Below are 24,322 nucleotides of genomic sequence, written 5' to 3'. Positions count from 1 at the left end.
TTCGTGTTTCTAAATTGCCTTTTCTTGGGTGGATAGATAGATTTTTTTTTTTTTTCACTGTGTGTTGAGATTGATACACAAAGGGATTTGTATCAAATGAAATCAGAGGGCTGATGGCAGTTCTTTTTTATCTTTTCATAGTAATTCTGGGCAGTTAGGGTCTTAAGAATAAAGAAGAGCTTTCTTCTGTTGATGAATGTGTGTGATGAATCCAAACATAAAGAAAGCTCACATGGTGGATTTTGTGGGTACATGCAACAACACAGTGGTTTGTGGAAGATTTGCATCCTAACCTTTCTGGTAGTCGACATTGTGAAAACCAAAGTAATTATGGGGGCAGGAGAGGGGGTGTGTTGAACTCTGGCATTACCAGATAATGCAGAGACAGAGTCCTGGACTGGTGTGTCTAAATGTAGGAAACTTGAAATACTCACTTAAAAATAGTATTTTGTAAAAAAATCAAGGATTTTGTGTTTTAAGATTAGGTCTGAGTAATTAATCCTTCGACCACATGTTTGCACAGTACAAGCACAGAGGAGTAACTGCTTATGTTACGAGCTGCAAGGCAATTTGAAAGCCTTGGAGGAAGAAAGGGTGGAAAAAGTGAGTTGAAAAGTAATTTTCAAAAATTTAGCTAGAGAATGTGGCTATTAAATGTTGGAGAAGTTTCAGTTCCTATCCATTGACCCAAGGACAAAATGTAAATCCTGAGTAAGTGTGAGATGGACCAACAGCAGTCTGTTGAAAAGACTCATTCTGTCCTTAGGAAGAGTTGCAAGTAATAGTGTGAGGCCTTGGATACAAGCTGACCCAACCAGTGTGAGCACAGCCCTGAGCTGTTTTCTGTGTTAGTAAGCCAGTTTGGAGTGGAACTGGAAGAAACACTGGAGACTAAGACACTGAGAGCCCAGCTACTCAATACTGCTGTATTGCTCTCCAAGCCTGGTATTTTAATGTCACAGGCTTGTATGCCAGTACTGGAATTATCAGAGGAGCACCTTGGTACTATAATTTTTGTTGGGCTTTCTCTTAGCATGGTATTCTCATTTGCTTAATGGGAGATTTTTTTCAGTGTACTCAGTCAACACAAACCAGCTTACCTTGTGAGTTAGGGAATTGGAATGACTTGTAAAATTTCACCCTTTTGCTCTAGTTTAATAGAACAGGTGCTTACAGCTGTTTTTTTAATGTTAAGCATTTGTCATGATGCCTCTGCTTTTTCAGTAGAAAAGTAGTAAAGGTATACTCACAGTTATTCAAGAGTTAAACATATAGCAAACAAATTCCTTCTAAAAAAGGAATTCTGCATCCATCTCCCTATTTTAGCTGTCACTTTCTGCCACAAAATAACTGCATTCCATGATTTGGATAGAAGAGGAATGCTTGTATTCAAACCTCTCATGCTCCTATTGAAGCAAAGGGGACTGTTCTATGTTCTATCACCAATTTACATACCAGGATTTTTTTGGTTTTACACTAAGCAAATGGGACACTCCATCCCAGACTCCTGCTATCTTTGGCAGGATGCATGGTCTGCTATTCTCAGTCCCCCTTTCCTGCACTCTAAGCTCTTGGGCTGCTGAAAACTGCAATGCTCAGCCTCTTGGTTTTCCAAGGAAAAGATGCTATGCAGAGCTAACTTTGAGTTTGATTGCTTGAATTCCTGTGAGTTTTGTGAAAACTTGGGTCTTGATGATAATTAATTTCAGCTGAGGGAAAACAGTCTTTTAGTTGTTTGGCTTGTGTGACTGAAAAGCAATGGCTCACTCATTGCCTGCCAGTTGGCACATACATACCCTATGCTGTGGCTTGTCCAAAACTGATTCTTGCCTAGCTGTGAGATGACTGGGATGGGGGGAAAAGAGATGATGCAAAATTGGAGTGGTGTGGAACTTAATGAGGCAGGGGCAGATGCAATACCTGATGCCAGTAACCTTAGGGGTGGATTTCACAGTTATGAGGAAGCCTAATGGACCTGTTTTTCTGCTCACAGAACAGCTTGTAACAATTGGGGATTATTGTTTTGCTGTTCTTTTGTGGAAAGGCTGAAAATAAAACTTGCATTGCTACTAATATATTCAGAGATGATATCTGCATGTCATTTCTTCAACCAGAAGACTTAAAATAATAAAAACGCACTCTGATCCTATAAAAATGCCCCATTAATCCTGTAGAGTGATGTCATTCCCACATGCTTGCTTTCTAAATGAGAAATGTTTGTAGAATTGGGCTGCTGTCTGCCTGGATGGCTGAAGGTTTATATTCTGAGAAGCTACTTACTGATCATCCACTAGAGGGCTTAACTTCATTGGGGAACTGTAACCGCTGTGAGTAAAGCTTGGAGGTGTTTGTAAAAATGTCTCCTTTCCTCATGTCCTCATTCTGCAGGGATGGTACTCAAGCACTTACCATTGAGCATACACTCTGGCCAAAGACACACAGATCAACAGAGAAGTAGTAAGAGTTTGATCTTCAAACCAGTAGGAAGGTTCTGAGCAGCTGTGGAGATGGTTCTCAGAAAAGAGGAAATGGCCCTAACCTCCTATTGTCCAGCTCTTTCATTAGTTTCACCAACGCTAATCCTTAGGAAGATTATCTGTGCTCAACAAAATGTGGCCTCACTTGAATTCTTTATTGAAAATACCATGTTTTGTTAGCGATGGCAGTGGGCCTGGTTCCAAACCAGGGCAAGCTTGTGCCCACGGCATGGGAGGCAGTTATTTCCTTATCCATTGTTTATAAACCTGAGAAACATTGTAACCTGTATATAAATTTAAGTCCTCCCTGATGTTATGTTGGAAAATTTGGAGAAAATTAATTTTGACTGCAATATACAAATATATTAACATTGAAATGTTTAAATTTTATTTTTGAAGAAAAAACTGTAACTTAAAAATGTAACACTGGCATTTTAAAGTGTGGACGAGTGTGTTCTGTATTGTGCTTGTTTTCTTACAAAAGCAATTCTTTTCTAGTGCAGTTTTTTCTGTTTCAGAAGTGCCAGTCTAGGAGTATTCTAATACTTGCATAGATAATGTGTGTTGTTGCCTTGATATAATTTGATTTAATTTTTTAAATCTCTTAATATAGTCCTGTGAGTTACAGTTCAGAGTACTTGGCTGAATAATTCTTTTTCCTTAGCTGAAATGCTTAATGTGCTTGGGACTTCGCTGTTTCTTACCTTGCCTTTGGCAGAGATGTCTAAACTTTATGAAGCCTTTATGATTGCTTTAACTCTTACAAAGTTCCTTTGCAGCTCATAAGGCTTGGCCTATTTTTAAATATTGGAAGTTAAACAACTGTGAAAGACTACATATACCAACTTTGCTCTAGAAAAATTGTTTAAAAAAGCCCCCAAACCAAACCAAACTCACAAAAAAGCTGTTTTGGATAGCTTTTTTTTCTCCTGTTAAACCAAAAGAGTTCATTTCTATTAATACTACATTAATTTAGTTGTGAAACTGCATATGAAGCACGGTGAGAAATACAGTCTTGAGAAAAGAAGGAATCCCAAGTCAGATTTCTCAGAGCAGCTCGGAACAGTTTCTAAACCAGACTTAGCTTGACAGTAAGATTATACAGAGACTAGTGATGGAATTTGGAAGATGTAATGCTTGGTTTCATCTCGAGAGCAGCCTTGAGAGTAAGTTTATGAGATGGTGAAAGTCTATTTCCTATAAGTTCTCACATAAAAGTCTGTGAGTGACTATATCAATGTGTCCATATGGCCTAGGAATTCACTTCTTTTGCTTCTGTTTGTGGTGTGGAGTGGTTTTGGACCACATGCAGCAGGTGCAACTGAGCTGAGAGATGCAGCCAGTCCATGGAACCAGCCTGTAACTAGTCAGAAGTAAAAACAAAGCATAAAAACCTCTTGAAATGCAATTATGGGAATGTCAGCTTCCCTGATCCAACAGTAATAAAAATAGTCCCTAAGAAATACTTCCCAAAGAGTGTAGTGCTATGTATGAGTTTTCAGTAAGTACCCTTGTGCCATCAATGATCCCAAGCCTTTGCCAGTAGTTGGCTTCTGTGTGGACACAGGGTTTTGTGCTTGTCTGTGCTTGAAGAAGCTGAGTTTTCATTTACTTTCTCTTGTCCATCTGGGGAGCAGGAAAGAGAAAGGGCTAGAAGAAAGCATGGGAGAACTTGTTACCCGAGAGAGGCCATCAACTTCTAAATTTTATTTGGGTCCAAACCCACCTTCTGTAGCATGCTCAGAGGGTCTTACAAAGCACCTCCTAGGAAGAATGGAGGGTTAGGCAAAAGATAGGCTTTGCAAAATAAAATGAGCAGCAGCAATTTCAAGTAGCATTATATGTGTCTTTAAAGCTGTGGTTTTTCATGATTCTGTTTACATTATGGTGAAGCAGGTAAGAGTCTTTTATTTTAAAACATGATCATTTAAAATTTTAATGAAAATTAGAAATGAAACCCTCTGGTCCTGTTGACTTCTTTCTCCTTTTTCCTGATACGAAGTTTTTATAACATGATTTATTAAAACCAAAATATAATCCCCTGAGAAGCCTTCTTTTGTGCTGTAAGCAAACTGTACCCAGAAATGCATCCAGAATATTCTTAAAATCTAGATGTATTATTTAATAGACGTTCATCTATCCCCTTTTAGGACAGAGAAAGAACATTAACATGTTAATCTCTAAAACCATCTGGTTATAATTTATACAGTGGTATTATTTCAGGGTCTTGCAAAAACATTTTGCTGTACTAAGGAGTAGAGAACAGCACTCAGCTCAAGCCCCAAAGCACACAAAGGTGTGTGACGACTGAAGGATCTCTCAAACCACCATGACATGGCAACATTTCTGTCATTGTCTGCTATGTTATAAAGGGCCGATTCAATTCAACAAGGGAGTAATGCTCGCAGGTCTGGTGGAAGTGTAACTAATACAGGCTGTGCTGAGGAGCTACCATGCATTGCTAATGAGAGACATGCAGCCAGGAAGTTGTACGCAACGCTCGCAAAGCTCCTGAAGCTGTATGTAGCTACCAAGCTTCATGTCTCCTGCTCTTTTCCTTTTCTGCATTGCATTATTTTAAATAATGAGTCCAATTATCTAACGTCTAAAGGATTTAAACACACTGTAGAAATACATAGTTGTAAGATGCCATATAATCAAACCCATTAATTTGGATAAATTCCCTTTTCCTAACTTATACTGAAATGAACATTGTAGGAAAGCTCAGTTTAATGATACCATGGAGTATATTCTTGCTGCATTCACTGCTGTTCTCTTTGCAAGGTAAGAATTTGATTCCATTTTTTGTAGTAATACTAAGTTTTCAAAAGTTTTTCCTAAATATTTTAGTATTACAGCTACTTCTTTTTCTACCATTATATTTTTTGACCTTGCTGGAATTTGTAAATGCAATTTAAACAAGTATATATCACCATTCTCTCTCACAGGTGTAGAAACTAAAATACAACTTCTTTTAAATATTCATTTTTTATGTCTGAATTTGTTACAAAATAATTATTTATGAATAAAATCTTTCTTGCCTTTCTTGCTGTTATGGTCAGATGAGTAAGCATTTAATGATTTTCAATGAGATATGATTTTGTTTGAACACTGCACTTGCAGTTTGTTTAAACATTTTTAGACTGCTAGGGTAAGTAATTGCTCTCCTAGTTATAGAAATTACCTTATTTTATATGTAATGCAGCTGGATCTTATAGATCATTTCCTCGCAACAATTATAAAGATTTCTAATGTAATATGAAAAATTGTCTTGTGATCTTGTTTGGTTTTGTTTGTTTGTTTGTTTTAAGCATGGACTCATTTAAAATTATTTACAATTGAGTCTTAAAAGCCACAGTCAGAAAATTATTCAAATCCTGGAAGTTTGATTCTGGAAAGCTCAGATTCTATTTTACCTGTCTACCTGTTCTATTTTTTTGTTATGAGCCTCTGAAGAACTATGAACTCTTTTTACTTCTTCATGGTAGCATGTACCAGAACTACAACCATGAAAACCTGCAGGTAAAGAGTCTGTGAGAGACTCAAATTCTTAGGAAGGAGAGCAAGTAGTGCTACATTCCTTGGAAACAGAGTTCGTGCAAAGGTGCCCTGGAAAACTCAGGATTGTTAAACCTCAAAATTCAGTAATGTTCTTTTAAACTTGACATTGCTTGCCAAGGGCAGAGTGAGGCTGTAGAAAAAAATGTTTAACTTCATGATTTTTTAATCTACAGGATCTTATTGCAAGCTTTCTCTTTTGAGAAGAACTTTGAGGTAAGTTTTTATTCCTTATTTGTCAAGTCCTACAAACAGAACAAGAATGAGCAAGTGCAATGCAGTGCAAGTTAGAAAGTAAAATATAGCCTTGAACTCAACATGTAAAATGTCATCTACATGTAGGTTGGATGTAGAACACAGTTTCAGAATGTTTACAACTCTTTTCCAAGTATTTACATAATGGGCATGGGTCGTCTGTTAGAAAAATGGAGGTCCTTATGAAAAATGATACTTCCATGGTCTCAAGAAAGCTTAGAGGAATAATGGAATGAAAACAGCATGAGATCATGATTTCATGACTGGAAAAATACATTAAACAAGTATCCATCCACAGTTTTAACTGCATGATAAAATCCTAGCTGCTATTTGAAGCACAGAGAAGTAAGTGCTATACAGCCTCAAAATAAACATTTTCAATACAAATTTTCACATAGAAGCTGAAATCCAAACAAAACCCAAACTAGGCAATGTTCCTGATCCCATTGAATTAAATGGGATCTATGCCATCAATTTCAATGGAAGCATCCAGTTGGATAAAGCTTTGTATGTCTTACGACTTCTAATATATCTAGTGGACACATGTGCACGTCAAATGATGTGCCATCATGGAATATTGGTGGAACTAAGCGTGTTTTATAGCTTGATGCCCTTGTTTCTAAACTTAATCACAAATTAAAGTTGGCTCCAGCTGGAGAGTCATTGCTTGCTATCAAACGTACCATCAGAGTATATTCACGCAACACTCTAGGGAATTGTAGCCACTCACATGTAGCATGAAGTAAATAAGAAGCTGATTTACAATTTTGTATCCTGTTGTGTAAGTCTGTTTTGCCTATTTATGTCTCCCCAAAGCTCCAGGTACCTCCCTGTCCAAGTAGAAATTGGAGTGCCGCCCAATTCTGTAAAATGAGACATTGACAAAAAAAATCACCTTTTGAAATGTTAACCCAAGAAAGACCTCTTTGATAAAGTGATGGTAATCGGAGAGAAACACTTCTCTCTGGGGACTTGCTTATTCAGGTTGCTCCAGGGACCTTTGATAATACAAGATCTTTTTTGTTTTCTTCCAGAAATGAGTTTAATGCAACTCGACAGAAAAGAGATCTTGTAACAGCTGAGGTAGGTTATACCTCCTCCTCCCTTTTCTGCTCTGGGCCTTTGCCATCCTTACAAATGAGCCTTTGTGGGGAGAAGGACTATGGTAATAGGAGGACAGTGAGGAGGAGCAGCTACTCCCCACCTGCTCACCCTGCCTGAGCCGTGGCCTCATGCCTTCATTCTCCCTCAGCAAAGCGCCCAGTGGATGACCTACCCTGCCGAGCTGACTGATGCACACCATGGGAAATAAACCCGGGGCGTCTCCGTCTTTTGTGAGGGTGAACAGAACGCCCTGGAAAGCTGTTTGTGTTTATGAGAGGCACAATGGTGGCGCCACTGGCAAAGTTCCCTCCTGGCCATGATGCCCTGGTGGCTCCGGCCTGGCTCTGGTTCCCATCGCCTTGGCCCCAACACTGCCTCATTGCTGCATCCCGGCAATGTTGTGCTGAAATTCAATCGTAAATGGAGGAATCTTGTTCCCCCACTTATACACACTTGGGCTATGGAGCCCAGCCAAGGGTTATAACCCCTTTTGAAAGGGGTAGGCAGGAAGCCAGAGGCTGCCTTGGGATGTTTTGGGGAGCCTGCAGCTGAACCAGGGGTGATTTTCTCCGAGGCCCCTTGAGATCTACATACCCCTACCAAGTCAGAAGGCAGCTGGTATGAAACACTGTGCTAAGGGTAATCAAGCCTCTGAGAGAAGCAGGACTGGTGGTGTTTTTGGAGGGCCCTCAGCAGGGAAGTGCTGTCACTCTACCTCTGCAAAATGACACAAAGGCCAAAAGCTGCTTTCCTGAGGCGGGCAGCTTGGAGTAGCTGTCAGGAAAAATGGAACTGGGTTTTGTTGTGCAAGGAGGGAAGGGACCCTCTCCAGCTAGCAATGGACCATGGGCACCAGGAATAATTTTGGTGCAGGGGTCTCCCAGGTGGTGATTCGATGAAATCTATTTCAGGTTGATTTCAGACAGATTGTACTACTTGGATGCATCCCACAACGTATTTCCATTTGGAAAAGGGAAGTTTTTGTGTCACTGCAAGAGGCATTGGCAAGACCAATCCTAACAGGTTCCTTGCACAGTGTTGTTCACCTTGTGATCCATCAGTTCAAACTCCAGATGTGGAGAATGAGTGGAATCAGGAGGGAAGAAAGAAATTAGCTTACAAGCAAAGACTAAAACAATTTTTTCACTTAGTTGTGCAGCCGAAGGCTTGCACTTAAGTTTGTGGGGACTGCAGAAAGGTAACTATTTTTTCATAAAACATCAGATAAGAAATAAATAAAAAACAGAGGGAAGAAGAGCTATTTAAGCAAAAAGGACCAGATTTATAAAGGAAGGGATTAAAACTGGCCATGAATAAATATAAGTGGGAAATATTTAAGTACTCAGCACTTCATCCTGGTAAACTTTCCAGTCAGGCTAGTGGGGGCAAAAGCCCCAAAGTACTTTCATTCCGGAATGGGATCAGTTCTTGGAAGGGACAATGCGACGTGACAAACTGCAGTAGCAGAGTGCTGGGCCAGATGCAGGGCTTCCTCATGGCGTGAGGCTCCCTGTTCCTAAACAGGAAGCAGGTCAGGCAGATCTGCTTTCTCTTTTGTTTGGGATGAACCAAAATGCAATTCTGAAGGATGTCAAGGAGAACACAAAATCCCTTGCAGCTAGACTGGCCATAGTTGGATGATCAGGGTGCAGCTCAGAGCATGACTCAGGGGAGGGGATGCAGTAGAGGGAGCTCTCCAACTGTGGGTATGAGTGAAGTGAAAAAGGCAGAATGCACTCTGTCCCCTCCCTTTTCCTTCCAAATGTAAATGCAAAACTTCCCATGTGGAGCCTTGGTGATTCACTGGAACTGGAGGGCACGGATGAGAGGCCAGTAATGATCTCACAGAGCAGCTGTATCTTACCCCAGTCCCCTCAAAAGCTACGATGCTTCTCCTCCCAGGCTGCCAATCCCCCCAGCAGCACCCATGACTGTGCCATGTGCTGGCTGAGATGCAAATTACTCTTCTGTATTAAAAGTCCCAACCCAGTGTTTGACTGCAAGGCCTGAGGCTTTTATCAATTCATTTGTAAATCACAAACCCCCTGATTTTGCTTTTATGTTTCTCTGACAGGTTCAAGCTGCCTCTCGGTTTCACCATCATGGGGCTCTGGTGCGGAGTCCACCAGGAGGTCAGTGCTGTGCTCCTCACCTGCAGGAGGAGAGAGCCCTGAAAATGTTGCCTTCCTCCCCTGTGTTACCATGCACTGCAGAAGCCTTCTTCCTCATGCTCCTACAAAACCCTGTCCTGTCTCCTTTTCCCATTTTATCCATGTTAAAGAAGGAAAATTTTCTGTTAAAATTGTACTTTCAAAATAAGGCCTTACAACCAAATATGAACAGCTAACGATGCCAATCCTTTGGGGGGTTTTTTTGTTGGTTTTTTTTTTTTTTTTTTTTTTTAAAGATTAGTTCTATTGCAATTTTTCATTTCTTCCACTTTTTTTCTGGCCTTGTCAGAGGATGTAAGTATGTCAGAGAGGCTTGTAACTAGTGTGCAAAGGGAAAGGAATACTCAGGCAATGAGCATGAAGCTGCTCCTGGAGGGTTTTAAGCACTGGACAAACATGTAAAGCAGGCCCAAGTTACAGAAATTGTTTTACAGAGAAGTTCACTGTATGCAACTTTGGTTGGAATTTTCATATCCTTCTTGGAAAATGCCTGGGTAGGTGCCTTCTTTTGCATGTTTCTATGTAAATGAATATATGCAATTTTATCACTCAAAATTCTAAAAACAGCAAAGAAGATTTCCCCATTAGTGCTGTTATAGAAACAGTAGTTTTTGCTTTGTTGGTATTTTCAGAGTATCTATGTATATTTGGAAAGCAGTTCTTAAATGGAAAAAATTCAAAGCTAAGCATGGAAAGGAATTTTCACAATGATGGATGATATTTCTAATCACTGGTAGCTTCTGTGTACCTTTACTGTAAAGGTCCCATTTTGTTCCCATTTAATATCACTCACAGCTTTGCTGTGGCCTCATCAGGAGTGGAAGGGCCTGTTTATTTCATTTACTTTCTGTCTTTTGTGATACTTTTTTAATCTCCATCAGCAACATTGGAAGCTTTTGTGATGCTTTTTTAATCTCCATCAGCAACATTGGAAGCTTTTGTATGTATGTAGAGTTTTAATCCTACACCAAGAAGGCAAGCAACTATCTGCAAAACCTGACGAAGTTTTGCTTTGGGACTAGTTTTCTTCTCCACTTTTGGGGAATTATGATTTAGACCCACCTCAATGAATGAGTAGTAAATGACAAGGAGGTCTTAGCCTTCAAAGAGACTGTAAAACCATTTAATGTAACTGCTTTTGGAAAAAATTACTCATTATAGCATACAACAAGTCATTCCCATGGAATCTAAAGTCTCTGATTCCAGTCACCTCTGAAGCAGAAATAACCTTTTAGCTGACTTTTTTTTTTGCATGTGGGGAAGGTTGTTTAGGACTGGGTTTGACTCTCAAATATATATTCTGTCCTGTTCATAAACTGAATGTACCCTTTGCAGTAATGTTTAGGAGGGAGAAGCTAAATATATGTATAAATTATGCTGAATTTAGTGAATTAGAATGATCTGTGTCCTGTATATTTTGAGATCAGCAGGACTGGGATTTGATTTCTTTACATGGGAACTTGACCTTTTGTTTGCTTGGAGGAGGTTGACCTTTTGCTCCTTTGTTAGTTTGTAAGTCTCAAACCAAACGAGAACCTTGCTTCTCTTTTAACCAAGGAACATGAAGGATAAAATGAAGCATATGTTAAAAAATGGAGATTGTTGTTGGTTAATTTTCTCGGCTAATATATCTGCTTGTGATTTAACAATAAACAGATTTAACTGATCTCTCAGCCTGTTTGCAAAATACTGTATCTACTAAAAGGCTGGAATGCTTGCTTACAGGTTCATGTCCTCAGGAGTGCCTTAATGGAGCTGCCTGCACTGAAGCAGGTGACTGTGACTGTCAGTTATTTCAGGCGCAAGGAAGCAGGTGCCAAATTGGTAAGTTTTTTGGGCCAAAATTGTTTAGTGCCAGTTTTCAGGGAGATTTAGGATACAGATTTTGAAAAAAATACTGTTACTAGCATATTTATGATTACTCTATACTAGGACTCTCATTTGGCCAGTAGCTAGGAGGATTAAAATTATGTGCATTAGGGACATAGAGAAAGCAACATCAGAAATGCCTACATTTTAGCACTTGGGCTGTAATGATACATAGATGCAATAGCAGATAGACCATTGTCTAGTTTATCAGTAGCCAGACAGATTTTTTCTAAGTTAGTTGAACAACCAAAAAACCACTGCATTTGTTGTAATGAGCAGTGGCTTATTGCAATTTAAATTACCCACTATTTAAATACATTAGTTTCTGGAATCTGCTGTGTGTAGGGATCAACAAGAATTGTCTTCTAGGATGTACAGAATATCTAAATCCCTTGCCTCTACTTGTAATTAAAATGTCTTCACTGAAGCAAATAAAAAACTTAACAATGGTTGCACATGGCTAAAACTTCAGATTTAAGATTGAAAAAGAGTACTGAGTTTATTTAAAGTTGAAGGCGTAAGTTTATCTTTTGTACTTGCTATGTATTTTCTTTATAAGCTCTTGTTTCCTTTCTGAGCTCCTACTTTTGTAGATGCATGTGACACCTGTCAATTTTTGATGACCATGCTTCTTGTAAACTCAATGTATTTTCTCCAGTACCTAACACTGGTAAAGACCGAGATGGGATTTGCAAATCGTGGGGACAGTATAATTTTGAAACATTTGATGGCATCTACTACTACTTCCCAGGAAATTGCTCCTATATATTTGCAAAAGACTGCAGTACTCTGGAACCCCAATACACTGTTTGGGTAAGTATGTACATATGTAAGTAAGTACATACACTAGAAGTATGTAAGTAAATATAAAAGTAAACAAGTAAGTAAAATAAGTAGAGAAACAATAAATGTACCAAACTGGGCATTAATTACTTAAATATAAAACTGTGGAAATTTGGAAAGCTTCTGGAAATGCCTAAACCTACATGCAGTAACTCAAAATACTGATGAATAATCAAAAGAGTCAGCATATTAAAAATAGCATTTCCTACTCCTCCTGTCCTTAATGAGAATTCTTCTCTCTCCCTTCTGGGAGCAAAAGTGGGTCTTAAAGCAGACCTCAGAAACTTCACTACGCTTCAGATATCAGATTGTAATAAAACCCACTGAGTTGCTGAGTGAAGTGCAAACAGCTACCACTTGCCTATTAATGAGGAGCACAGATGTGCTAGGCTCTGATTCACAGCTATTGGCATGCTACGAGGATCTGCCTCCTTGGCCAATGGGATTTGCTCCCCCACCCTGTCCCCTCTAGGGATTTGCATTCTAATTTTGGATTACCTCTACGTCATGCAGAGAAGATTAACAGCTCAAAAGCTTTCATCTTGACCTATGTATGGAAGGCACTCTTTTTTAGTAGTTTCTTCAAATTGCCGAGTACCCATGATTAATGACTTTGGGTCGGGGGAGTTCAAACCTATACCCTCTTCGAAGAGAGATGCCCTGTTTGTCAGACTGGTGGTTTTTGTGGGGAGAGGATACAAGCTCATTATATTACCTTATTCAAAATAGTTGGGATTTGGAGCCGATTGGGCAGGGAAGAAGAGACAAGAAGTATCCTAATTCTGAGTCCATGTAGGTCCAGTGGTCGTAGGGATGAGGGCAGATCTAGGTGCTAATTTCTGCTCTGAGGACTGTTTTTCATTTATAAACAGATGACCTCTTTCTCGCTCAGATAACAGCACTTAGTGAAGATAAATCTACCATTAGAACTGCCATTTCTACCTATTAAAGTTACAGAGAGATGCTGTTGCACCCTTCTTTCACGATTTCATTTTAAATATTTGGATTCTATGTGCAGCTGTGACCTCTTAGAGGTTTTAAGAAAGTGCTATAGCAAAGTCCAAGATTATATTAAAATCTAGAATCAATATGTCAGTGGATTCCAGTGGCTCTGGAAAGCGAGAAGGTTCCATTCAATTACTGGAACAAATGTAATATTTTACTAAAAACTGAAAATGTTTACTCAGCAAAGTCATAAGTAATGTGACACTGTAGACAGACTGGGCAATGGAGAGACAAAAACCTTGCCAAATCCTCACATTATGGTCCTTCTGGCTTTAATAATCCACCCCTCAAGAGGAGAAGAAAACCTAAGAATTATTTTGATTTTCCTTTATTGTTTTTCTGTCTTGGGTTGGTTTTACATAGAAGCCATCTGCCAGTACTAATAATGTTTATGTTGTCTTTAATTATGATTATTTTTATACATGTAAAAACTCTTAATGATTTTCCTGGTCTAGTTTATTTCACCTAAAGAAACAGTAACTGATTTTTACTTCCAGGATTTAGTGTCAGTTAAGGAAGATTAATTCAGTATTCATTAGCACTGTATGTGTTTACTCATAGATATTTTGTTCAAAACAGTTACCTTTACAGCCTCCATCACTATGTTGGTAAAATGTTCCCAATTACAAATTTATTTAGCTTCACAGCACTGTCAAGTAAACTGGTGATGAAATTCCCATCCTTCTCAGAGAATGATGACACACAGAGTAACATTAAGTCATATTTGAGCTATCTAAACTCTGTCTACGTTTTAATCTCGGTAACGATCGGCATCTAAGATTCAAAACATGTTTCCCTCTCTCTTCAGTGGTGTCTAAAATAAGCTCACAGGCTTTTGAAGGCTATAGGACATTCTGCAGGTTTGGGTGGCTCATTCCCTCTGAGATTTGTGAAAACTGTGTAAGTTTTGCTCAAGCACAAACCCACAGTTTTCAAGACCTGAGAGTACTGTATTCAAGCGAGATAAGTTGATATGTGACTAAATCAACCCCCTGGCTCATTATGCTATATACATATAATGACGAGAAGCACACTTCAGAAAAGTCTACCCTTCTGCATTAGTAGGGCTGAAAAGCCAGTGCAAAATGGATTTTAACAGATCCATGTAAACTAGATGCCTGCCATAATCTGCAGGAGCACTTCAAAATCTCAGGAGATCCTGAGTGGTTTGGGAAGGCATGTTGTGGTTCAGCTGGTATCAGTCTCAGGTGGCAGTGCTGCTATTACACTGAGGTTCTGTATTGGTTTGTAATCCTGTTTTATAGATCAGACCTCTAGAAACAGAGCAATAGGGGTGTTTCCTTAGTGCAAGTAACAAGCTCCTACTTTGGCCACTATAAGCTAGCTCACTACAGTGTCTCTGAAGTTTGTCAAGCATACAATACCTGTCTCTTTCATCAAGTATTTAGACTACTGGCCTGTGATGCTATGCACTATTAAACAGTTACTGTATTTCTCAGCAGTATTGTTTAGTGTGAACTTTGAGTTTTGTGTATCTTTGTAATTGTGACTTTGTAATATTCTAGGTATTTATTTGTAAAGCTTTTCCAGTAACTGGAGCATAAAAATGTAAAATATCATATACAAATTTAATAAAAATGGTGTGAAATTATTGAAGACAAGCATTTATTCTTATTGTGTGTCTATTTTTTCTCTCAAAGGTTCATAACAGTCCTCACTGTTATGGCTCAGTATATACTTGTCATAGGTCCATCAGCTTATTTTTTTCAAACCAAGAAGAAATAATGATTTCAGGACATGAAGTAAGAAAAAATGGAATCAGGTGAGTGTTCTAATGGTGGGTTTTAATATTTTATTGCAAAAAGATAATGTGGAGTTTGGGAAATTGATGCTTCTTACACAATCCAGATAAATTAATTTGATCTGTATCTTTATTGATCCCTTGCTGTTCTATATGGGGGCTGATAGAGCTCTAGTGTGAGCAGATGTAACAGTACTGATAAAATACCTGAGTAAGAATAGAATACACTCCCTGCATTAGCTGTGTTCAACTTCTCAGTTGTAACCTGTAATTATTCATTCCTTCTTTGTACAGACAAAGTCTGTGTCAGGCAATCCTAGTTAATCCCTGGTGCATCCATTTTGAACAAGGCAATTATTATTTATTCTTGGTAGCTATAGCTAATATAAGACATGATCTTCTTCTAGACAAGTCTGAATTGGTTCAAAAAAAGATCTTAAGCTCCTCTGGGGCAAAAACTCCACAAAACATCTCTGAGGTACAGCAAACCTCCAAATTTACCTTTTCTTTTTTTTTAATAAGCAAAAAGATGTGCCTGAGGCCATCAGAAGTATATTTACTGGTTGATAAAGTACAGAAAATTTAAGAAAGTTGTTGAGGTGCTTTTGCCATCCACTTTGTAATGCTATGGCCTTTAGTATCTGAGAATGATAGCTACCGTGATACTGTTCAACCCAACAGAAGCAACTCTGGAGGATTAAGATTAGATCTGTGCTTATTGTTGTCCAGTGGTCTTTCAACAAAGGAGGAAGAGCTACAACTTTTTTGTCAGTGGTGTTTTCTGTACTGCAAGTTCCTCCATTTACAGATGTCTAACCCAGTGATGACCCAGTGCCCAGAAGGGCTGCTGGTGGTCATAGCACCATATAGCTCCTTGCCCAACGCAGCATGCTTGTGAACTCAAGAATTCCTCAATGCAGTGTGCCAGGCTTTGAAAGTAAGGATGCATTATTCTTTCAAGCTTATAATTGGTACAGCTGATAGGTGTATACAACAGAAAGCACTCATTTTTGATGGTCGATACAGAGGATTAAACAGAAGATAGTAAAAACATGGTGAAGAGTTGAATGGAGTGACTGTGTACACCCAGGAAAAAGTGTTTGTTGGGTTAGCAGGTGATGTTTTATGTCGTATTTTTCTAGCATGAACCTCACCTCATCTGAGATCTTTGATGTAGACTATATTTTTCCAGATTAATATTGCCTCAGACAGTTGGAAATGCTTTCATTGAGAGACTGGCTGACTATATTCTGGTGAAGACTACCTTTGGTTTTTCTCTTGCTTGGGATGGAAACTCTGGTATTTATATTAAGTTGACAGAAGAGCATAAGGGAAAACCTTGTGGCCTGTGTGGAAATTTTAATGGCAATAAATATGATGACCTGATACTTCAAAATAGTAAGTAAATAGCTTACCCTTACTTTGTGTGAACAGTTTCCATGTTCACTTTAAATACAATGCTTATAAATATCATGCTGTAAAAAGGCAGTCCTGTTTCAGTTATTTCAGGAAAAAAGTGTATCTGCTCTACTTTTCCTTCTCCTCATCGTTAAAGATGCAAAAGGGAACAGGTCCTAGTTCAAGAAAGTATTTATATATACATTTAAGCCTCTTGCTCAGCAAAGCACTTGTGGTATGTTTATCCTAGCTGACGAAAATGCCTTCAAACAATGAATAAATAAACAAATGTTTATGGTTTTCTCTGTGTTTAAAGATGGAGGGAAGAGCACCATCTCGAGTTATTCCTTTATAGCAACATCATAGAAATCCTAGTTGAAATAAATACATTTCCAAGCTGTTTCCAGGGAGTTCCTTGTATCTCCTGGTTGGTATGGTGGACTATGGGCCTGTGACTACCCTGTAGGATGAGGAGCTGCTTTGTGCTGTGTCTGAGGCAGAGATGAGTTTTTAAACTTGTATTCTGTAGCTTAGGTAGGGAATACTCCACGGGGACTTTTTTCCTACTTGCAACTAATGTGAAAAAAAAAAAAAAAGAACAAGAACAAGCTTGAAAATATGAGGAGGATTTTTCTCACTCTTATAAAAACAAAATAAGATTATCTTACTGTTACCATTAACTGCGGGAGAATCTAGTCCCATGGCTCTGCATGTTCTTAAGTCACAAAAGGTATCCCACTGTAACTTTTTTTCCCATTTTTTATGGTTGGTAGTGGAGATTTTAAACTTTCTTAGGGAAGGAAAGTTCGCTGTACCTATCTTTGCAGAACCTTTAAAAATCTGCCTAAGTATAAATTTTTCATAGCTTTTCTGCCATGAGAGCAGTAAGTTTTCTGCAGTAACTTCTGCACACCAGAGTACAGTAAGTTTAATAAACAGTGTAATCTGCTGATGTATAATAATAGAGAAAAATAATATTTGGAGGAAATAATGAATTCAAATTATCTCTAAAAAATAGTAATTTCAGTATCTTTAAATGTATTATCTGTTTTAAAAGATTTCCAGCTCATACCTGTCTTCATTTTCTGAGCTAAATTTATTCACCATCATAATTTCTTCTAGCATTTTTCTTTATCAGAAATGATAGCATTATTGTACTGTACAGCTGAGACCCATATGAATCACTTTAATCATGAACCAGTTGTATAACATGGTGCCTTGACTCTGCAAATGCAAGCACGAAGTTCTGAGATCTTCATGAGAATAGATTGCTAATTCAGCTCCCTTCCAAGCTGCAACATTTTCCTAAGAGTTTCTATATCTTATCAATCATTTGATATCATGATTTATCTCTCCCAAAAAAAGTACTTCCCTGAGTAGTGTAAAGGTAGCTCTTACAGCTATCTTGAGTCTTTCAGAGTCCAAATGCTCATTATTTGTAATGCTCAAATACATAAGTTGCTGCGAGGCATATAATATTCCTTTTCAAAGTACAGTTTAAAAACAAACTCATTTTCTGTTTCCTTATCTTCACCTTTAATGCCATCTTTGTATTACTTTAATATGCAAGACTGTGTCTATGTATCTATGTGTCTATGAACTGTTTCAAGGACAGTGATTTTATTTTGTGGTATTTTTTAAAGACCTAGAAGTTTTTTTCAAGCCATGTCAAAATGTACATAAAATATTTTTAATGTTTTTCTAGAAGCAGAGTTATATCAATAGGTTCACCTCTGGATCAAACCCAGCCTTTTATGTTTGGGAAGGGTTTTCTGCATAAAGAAATACTCTGTCAGAGTGGAAGAAATACTTTAAGTCTGCCTCACTCTTAAGTAAAACAGACTGATGGTTAGGATGTTATTGTCATTTATTTGTGGAGATCCAAGTATATGTATCTGATTAGTGTGCTTTGTGGCTTTCCACACTGCAAGTGTCCAACTTTGTACCTCTTGTGCTAGAAGTTTGATTCAGTTTTATATGGTACAGCTCTGGGAAAAAAACCCCTCATTTCAATATCTTGTCTCCTAGTCATGCAACGATATAGATAACCACAGCACAGATACCAATTACTACAAGGTTCTTCAAAGTGGACGCAATATACCCTTTCTAACCTAATTAAGAATATAGAGAAAATGCAATATTTAGTTCTTGCTGCAAGTATATGGGATTTTTGTGTCTGTTTCTTTACTGCCAACCTTCTTGTATGTTCATGTATCTAACCAAGCCTGTTGCCATGACTTCCAGTCATGCATCTTGTTTGTTAATTCTCCCATGCTCATGCTGTGAGGAGAGCTGGGCATATTGTGAATGTGTGTTGTAGGGCTTTTCTGCATAAGGGAAAAGGAGGGAGATAATAGCAGTAAATGACCTTTGTGAAACCTGATGAAAGACTTAAATTGCTTCAAAGAAATGTATTTTTTTTTAAGTATTCAATGCCTTACACTTGTGATTATCTGTATATTTGTTATAAAACTATCAGTGATTGCACTTAAAAAAACCCAAGCCAACACTTTGTCATGTATTTTTCAATCTTTTTATTTAAATGTAGTATAAAATACAACCTGAAATTAAAAAAAGAAAAATATCACTTTTCTTTACAACTTGTACTCTGAAATCATCTGTAATTGAGGTAATGAGCACATTGAAAAAGGATTAAAGATTTCAAAGCTGTCTTATGTGTTTGTGTTGACAATTTTTTTTATTGTTGCTCTTTCAATGTTTTCATGCAGTAGGTGAATATACAGAAGACATTGCTGAATTTGCAAATAGCTGGGCTGTGCAAGCCTCAGATGATATAGCTTGTGTCCCTATTGCCTCAGATTTTTCCAGTCCTTGCTCAGCCGATGCAGAATCCACTGAGGTAAATTTACCATATTTTATATGTATACACATAGATACATGCATATACATGTAAATACACGAATTTCCTTAATCTTCACTGCCTACTGATGGTAAAAGAATCTAACAATATACACAATGTTGAAAAAACCTTAAATGCATTAAGACTTTGAAAAAGGAGATTCAGATCAGGGCTGTTGCTAGGGAGTCCCTGATGTTCTTCATATGTTTAGCTTAAAAGTACAAAGGCTCAGATGGATGTGCCAAGTGGCACCAGTCTGCTGGCAGAGCTCTTCATTACTGCATTAAACTTGGGTTCAGTTTCCAGTCCTGGCATCTTATAACTCATTATTTTAGCAATTGTGAAATAAGGCAGAAATAGCTGCAGGTCAGCTCCTGCATTGATACAAAATGCTTTTCTTTGTCATTTCACACTTTTTCATCCCAGCTGGTTTAGGACCAGCATGCAGTCAAGCAGGCCTAGGCAGAGAGGACAAATTTTAGGAAGAATAATGAAGGAGATATAATAGTAAATTGAGACTGCACAATGCTCAAATTTTAATGGGGATATAAAGGACCTTAGACTAGGGAAACAAAGAAGAATGATGCCTGTTCAGAAAGGACTGGCTAACTTTCATTTACTGATTCTCCTTAATGCACAGGACATATTCTTCAAGTGCCAAATATTCCTACAGTTTCCTTTTCTCAGCTGTCATGAAAGCATAGATCCGTATTCTTATATTTCAAGCTGTATGAATGATCTTTGCAGGTAAGTACTGGCATTCTTGTGTATTTAATCTTGACACATGAAATGAATGCTCACTCTTTTGTATGAGACCAGAATAAAAGAACATTGAAGGAAGTTAGGAAGAACTAAGTTCAAAATGAAAGAGATGGAGTTTCTCATGGGGTGATTTTGTGTGGGAGCAAAGGACACAGAACCAGCCTGACAAGGAATATTTTGATTGCTAAGGGCTTACATAGATTCAAGGAAACACTAGAAAAATAAGTGGAAGATAAATTCATGGAGAACCACTCATGACAAAAGATGAGCTGCTAATCACAAAAAACCCATGAAACTTGTATCTGGAGGCCCTGAAACAGAACTGTATGAAGATGACACTAGGGAGAAATATCATCAATACTGGAGAAGCTGGACCATTTGTCAGACACAGCTGGACTGTTTTTTTATGAGTAACCACTATCATTCAAATTAGTAGAATTTTTACAAAATGTTTCCATATACTTAAATTCAGAGTTGGCAAAAGAAATTCAACTCTCATTTGCTTTGGTGGGAGTCACACCCCCTCAGCTGCTGGCATTGTAGGCAACCTGGTATTTTTCCCTTAGCTCTCCAGACTCCTGATTAGTTCTTGTCATTCAAGTTAAGATTGTACTCCAGTAATTGAATAGATAATTGAGCAATGTGCCACTTTCTCCTTAGTAAGGTTTTCAAATTAAGATGTAGTTGTTACAAATAGGAGGATATTTACCAGAGTATATAATTCTCAGAGTATCACCGGTTTAATCAAAAACATACAGAAAGGATCAAAAGACTAAACATAAGGATCACTCAGTATAATCCATTAAAACTTGTTAGTTCAATTCTTGATGAATGTTTAGTTTTCTGATTTACCATTGGGTCAAGATGGAAGAATTTGTGTTTGTAGGCAAACATTGCTCAGAAAAGAGATGAGTTGCCTCTGTATGGTCTCTTTGTAACACATGAGTTTACTGTAACTTTTGAGGAGTAACAAAACCCAAATTTTTAAAATAGGATATTGGATCAGTGCTGTGGTGTTAAGGAGGGTTGGATTTTTGTCAACAATCTGATGTGTGTTGATGTGAATTTTGTGAATGTTAAAAACCTTGAAGTTTCTGTGTCTCAGAACCTCATTAATTTAGGCTTATTTTGTTTATAAAAGAGACCTCTTTTCTTGTGGCTTAGTATCAGTTTATTAAGTCCTTTGTGTGGCCATAGTATAGGCCAAGTATTCTTTCTATTAAGACCCATTTAATTGGATTAGATAAGGAGAGTTGGAGAGACTCTGATCACTGTAACAAAGAGTATAGTGGTGTTTGATTTGATAACAGATGTGTTGAAAGCAGAATACAAACACAGTATAACACGTTCTTAAAATGATTAATTTTGAAAGCATGATCTTGTGTGCTGAGAAGCAAATTTAGTTGATCTGTCATAAACACGCTTATAATAGAAATGTCATGTTATGACTAGTTAATTTTGGCATCAAATCTTCCACAGTGAATGATATGAGTTGTTCGGCTTCCAGAGTAACAAAAGTTTGGTGGTATTTCACCGTATGTGTCTTACATCTGAATAAAATTTGAACTTGCCTAAACATTAATGAATGTCTTTTTACTTGATTCTGGTAAAAATCCACCATACAGCTTCTTCTGTATAGACTAAGACAGAAATCTTGTCCTTGCCCAAGGTTGTGCTGTAAATCCCTGAGCCTGTCCATGGTATTCAGTGGATATTCTGGCTCTGAGAATTTCAGCACAACAGGAGTCGACTAATAAGGTTCTTGTCATCGAAGTTCAAGGCAATTGGAGACTTGAAATTCTTACTTGAACCAGAATGTCTTTTATCAGTGTAGGTCAGAGTTTCTACATCATGCAGGAGGGAGAGGCCTGAGATGGGGATCTTGAGACTCTTGAGTTGTCCATTGTCTTCACGAAAAGGTCCTGTTTCTCTTTCACTATAAGCGACACTTTTTAAAAATAATAGATTAGTGGTTTTGTTCATTGTAGTAATATTAAAATGAAATAAATTTTTGTGAGATCAAATGACAAAACCACAATGGTGTATTCAGTGTAGCTTGCTCCTTTTTACATTTTCCCTGTGTGCCTTTATGACCAAGTGGTGTCAGCTATGTGTGAAATATCCTGTGCCATGTCACATGGCAGGAATCGTAGATGGGATTTAAGTTCCTTGATTACTCTCTTATTTTATCATTTCAGAGTGGATGATGATGAAACATACTGCAGGGCAGTGACAGAGTACGCTAGAGCATGCTCTCACGCTGGGTCCCCGGTGCGGGACTGGAGGGATGACTTTCCTGCCTGTAGTAAGACTCTTTAATAAAGCGTACTGTGTGACCTTTGAGCTATCCCATGTATTCAGTTCAAATAATTTCATCTTGGCAACATTTGTCTCTGTAGAACTCAAACTTGATACTCAAGTTGATCAGCCAGTTTCACTCTTGCTGGCAAACAATGAAGTCCATGACTTGCTAGAGGAATGTTTTAATTCCATTGTGGTATGGTTTAGATCCTTACAAAATTCATGTGTCTGTGGATTGCTTGAAATATCATGTGCGCTGATCATATTCTAGGACAAAGAACAAACATCTTTCAGCCTCTACTGGCCCTATAACACAATTAATGCAGTTAATGCAGCTCCTTCTTATTATCACTACCACCCATCAATTGCAGCTCAGTCTCATGCACAAGACTTTGAACTGGCTGAGACATGAGCACATTTCCCTGTCACAAAGGCTATAACTTATTTTGGAGAGATGCTATAAAGATTTGCTGAAGAAAGACTTAAGTATTGATGAGAGCTTCACCATAGTTAATCAGTTAAACCTCCTCCAAAACATTCATTGTACTTGATCTGATTAACTACCTATACCAGAGGAGCTGCACAATGCTTATTTGACAGAAATGGGTTTTCTAGCATGGAAAGAGAAATTGCACTAATGTTCAATATACCGTGGGGTTTTTTTAGCTGAGAAGTGTGAAGACACCTTTGTTCACCGTGACTGTATCAGTTGTTGTCCACCAACCTGCACATTTGAAAAAGATTGTCTTGGCAGCAACCTGCACTGTTTAGATGGCTGTTACTGTCCAGATGGTAAATATTATCAATATTATTTCAAAAAATACATGTAAACTTAGTATCCAATATCGTAATGAAGTATATATAGACTGTGCTTAAAATTAAAGACTGAAAATTATGAATATTGTAAATTCTGCCGGAGCTGTTATCATTGTCACTGTGATTCTGTCCTTTATTCTGTGCTATTGCCTCAGCATGCAATATCAGTTAAAATATGGAGCCATTACTAATGCTTCCTGCAGTAAGATACTGCACAGATTTAGTCTCCTTTATTTGAATTATTCAAAAATCTATAGAAATTTTGCTTAAAGAGAATGTGTCATGCTCTGTACAAGAAACTAAAGTTTCTGAGACCTGTACTGAATAAAAATTATTGACTGGACTATGAACCATCCTAGTTCTAGATGGACTAAAGATAATGAGATTTCAGAATATTTTCATTTTTGAGTCTGTGTAGTTCTACATGCTTAAGTCAGAGATTTTTCATAAACCAATGATTCAGAGTGAAAACTTGTTTTTAGGGAGCTTCACTCTGAGCTCTCTGCACTCACTGGGCAACTGTTTTTGCTGGTCCTTGTTTAAGATTGATGACATCACCTTCTGGCAGATTGGAATGTTTGAGTCAGATGGGGAAGTGCAGTGATCTGGAGTTTGTTAATTTGTTTTATATCTCATTTATTAACTTCTTTCCCAATAGGTCTCATTATGGAAAATGGAACTTGTATCTCTTTGTCAAGTTGTCCTTGTATTTATCATGGAACTGCTTTTCCTGTAGGCTCAAAGATTGAACAAGAATGTAGCAACTGGTATGTGAAAGCCTGTGTGTTTCATCTCTCTGTGGCTACTGTCCATAGTTAGTTTAATATCGTAGTCACAGTTACATTTTAAATAATAGTTACCATCTATGTTTTACAGTCTGAGGCCTGTGTATCACTAAAATATACAGGTTATTCTGTGTGAATTCAAGGTATATTAATTAACTCAAAGCTACTTATTTTGCTAGAGATCAGAACACTATTTCTGTGTTTTGTGATTTTTCTTTTCAGTGTTTGTGTTGGTGGTATTTGGAACTGCACTGATCATGATTGTCCAGGTATTTGTATTTCATTACTCTTTTTTCACTTCATAACAAAAATTATAAACTTTTCTGAAGACAACAGAACCATATATGACCCAAGAC

General features: G+C 37.8%; 1 protein-coding gene across 4 annotated transcripts in view; it reads left to right on the top strand.

The window, feature by feature from the left end:
• Positions 1-4,934: 4,934 nt before the first annotated feature.
• The window catches only part of OTOGL (otogelin like), a 92,333-nt gene continuing 72,945 nt past the window's right edge, over positions 4,935-24,322 (top strand). For all 4 annotated transcript variants that reach the window (XM_032107413.1, XM_032107414.1, XM_032107415.1 and 1 more), the window contains exons 1-14: positions 4,935-5,261; positions 6,212-6,251; positions 7,325-7,373; positions 9,469-9,526; positions 11,291-11,389; positions 12,093-12,247; positions 14,944-15,065; positions 16,237-16,442; positions 19,172-19,302; positions 19,943-20,049; positions 22,263-22,369; positions 23,032-23,157; positions 23,840-23,948; positions 24,189-24,235. In XM_032107413.1, coding sequence (XP_031963304.1) covers positions 5,183-5,261; positions 6,212-6,251; positions 7,325-7,373; positions 9,469-9,526; positions 11,291-11,389; positions 12,093-12,247; positions 14,944-15,065; positions 16,237-16,442; positions 19,172-19,302; positions 19,943-20,049; positions 22,263-22,369; positions 23,032-23,157; positions 23,840-23,948; positions 24,189-24,235 — 1,435 coding nt within the window. In that variant the 5' untranslated portion in view covers positions 4,935-5,182. The remainder of the gene's footprint in view (positions 5,262-6,211; positions 6,252-7,324; positions 7,374-9,468; positions 9,527-11,290; positions 11,390-12,092; positions 12,248-14,943; positions 15,066-16,236; positions 16,443-19,171; positions 19,303-19,942; positions 20,050-22,262; positions 22,370-23,031; positions 23,158-23,839; positions 23,949-24,188; positions 24,236-24,322) is intronic.

This window comes from Corvus moneduloides, chromosome 4, assembly GCF_009650955.1.
Source record: "Corvus moneduloides isolate bCorMon1 chromosome 4, bCorMon1.pri, whole genome shotgun sequence".
NCBI classification, from domain to species: domain Eukaryota; kingdom Metazoa; phylum Chordata; class Aves; order Passeriformes; family Corvidae; genus Corvus; species Corvus moneduloides.
This window is presented reverse-complemented; position numbering and strand designations above follow the sequence as displayed.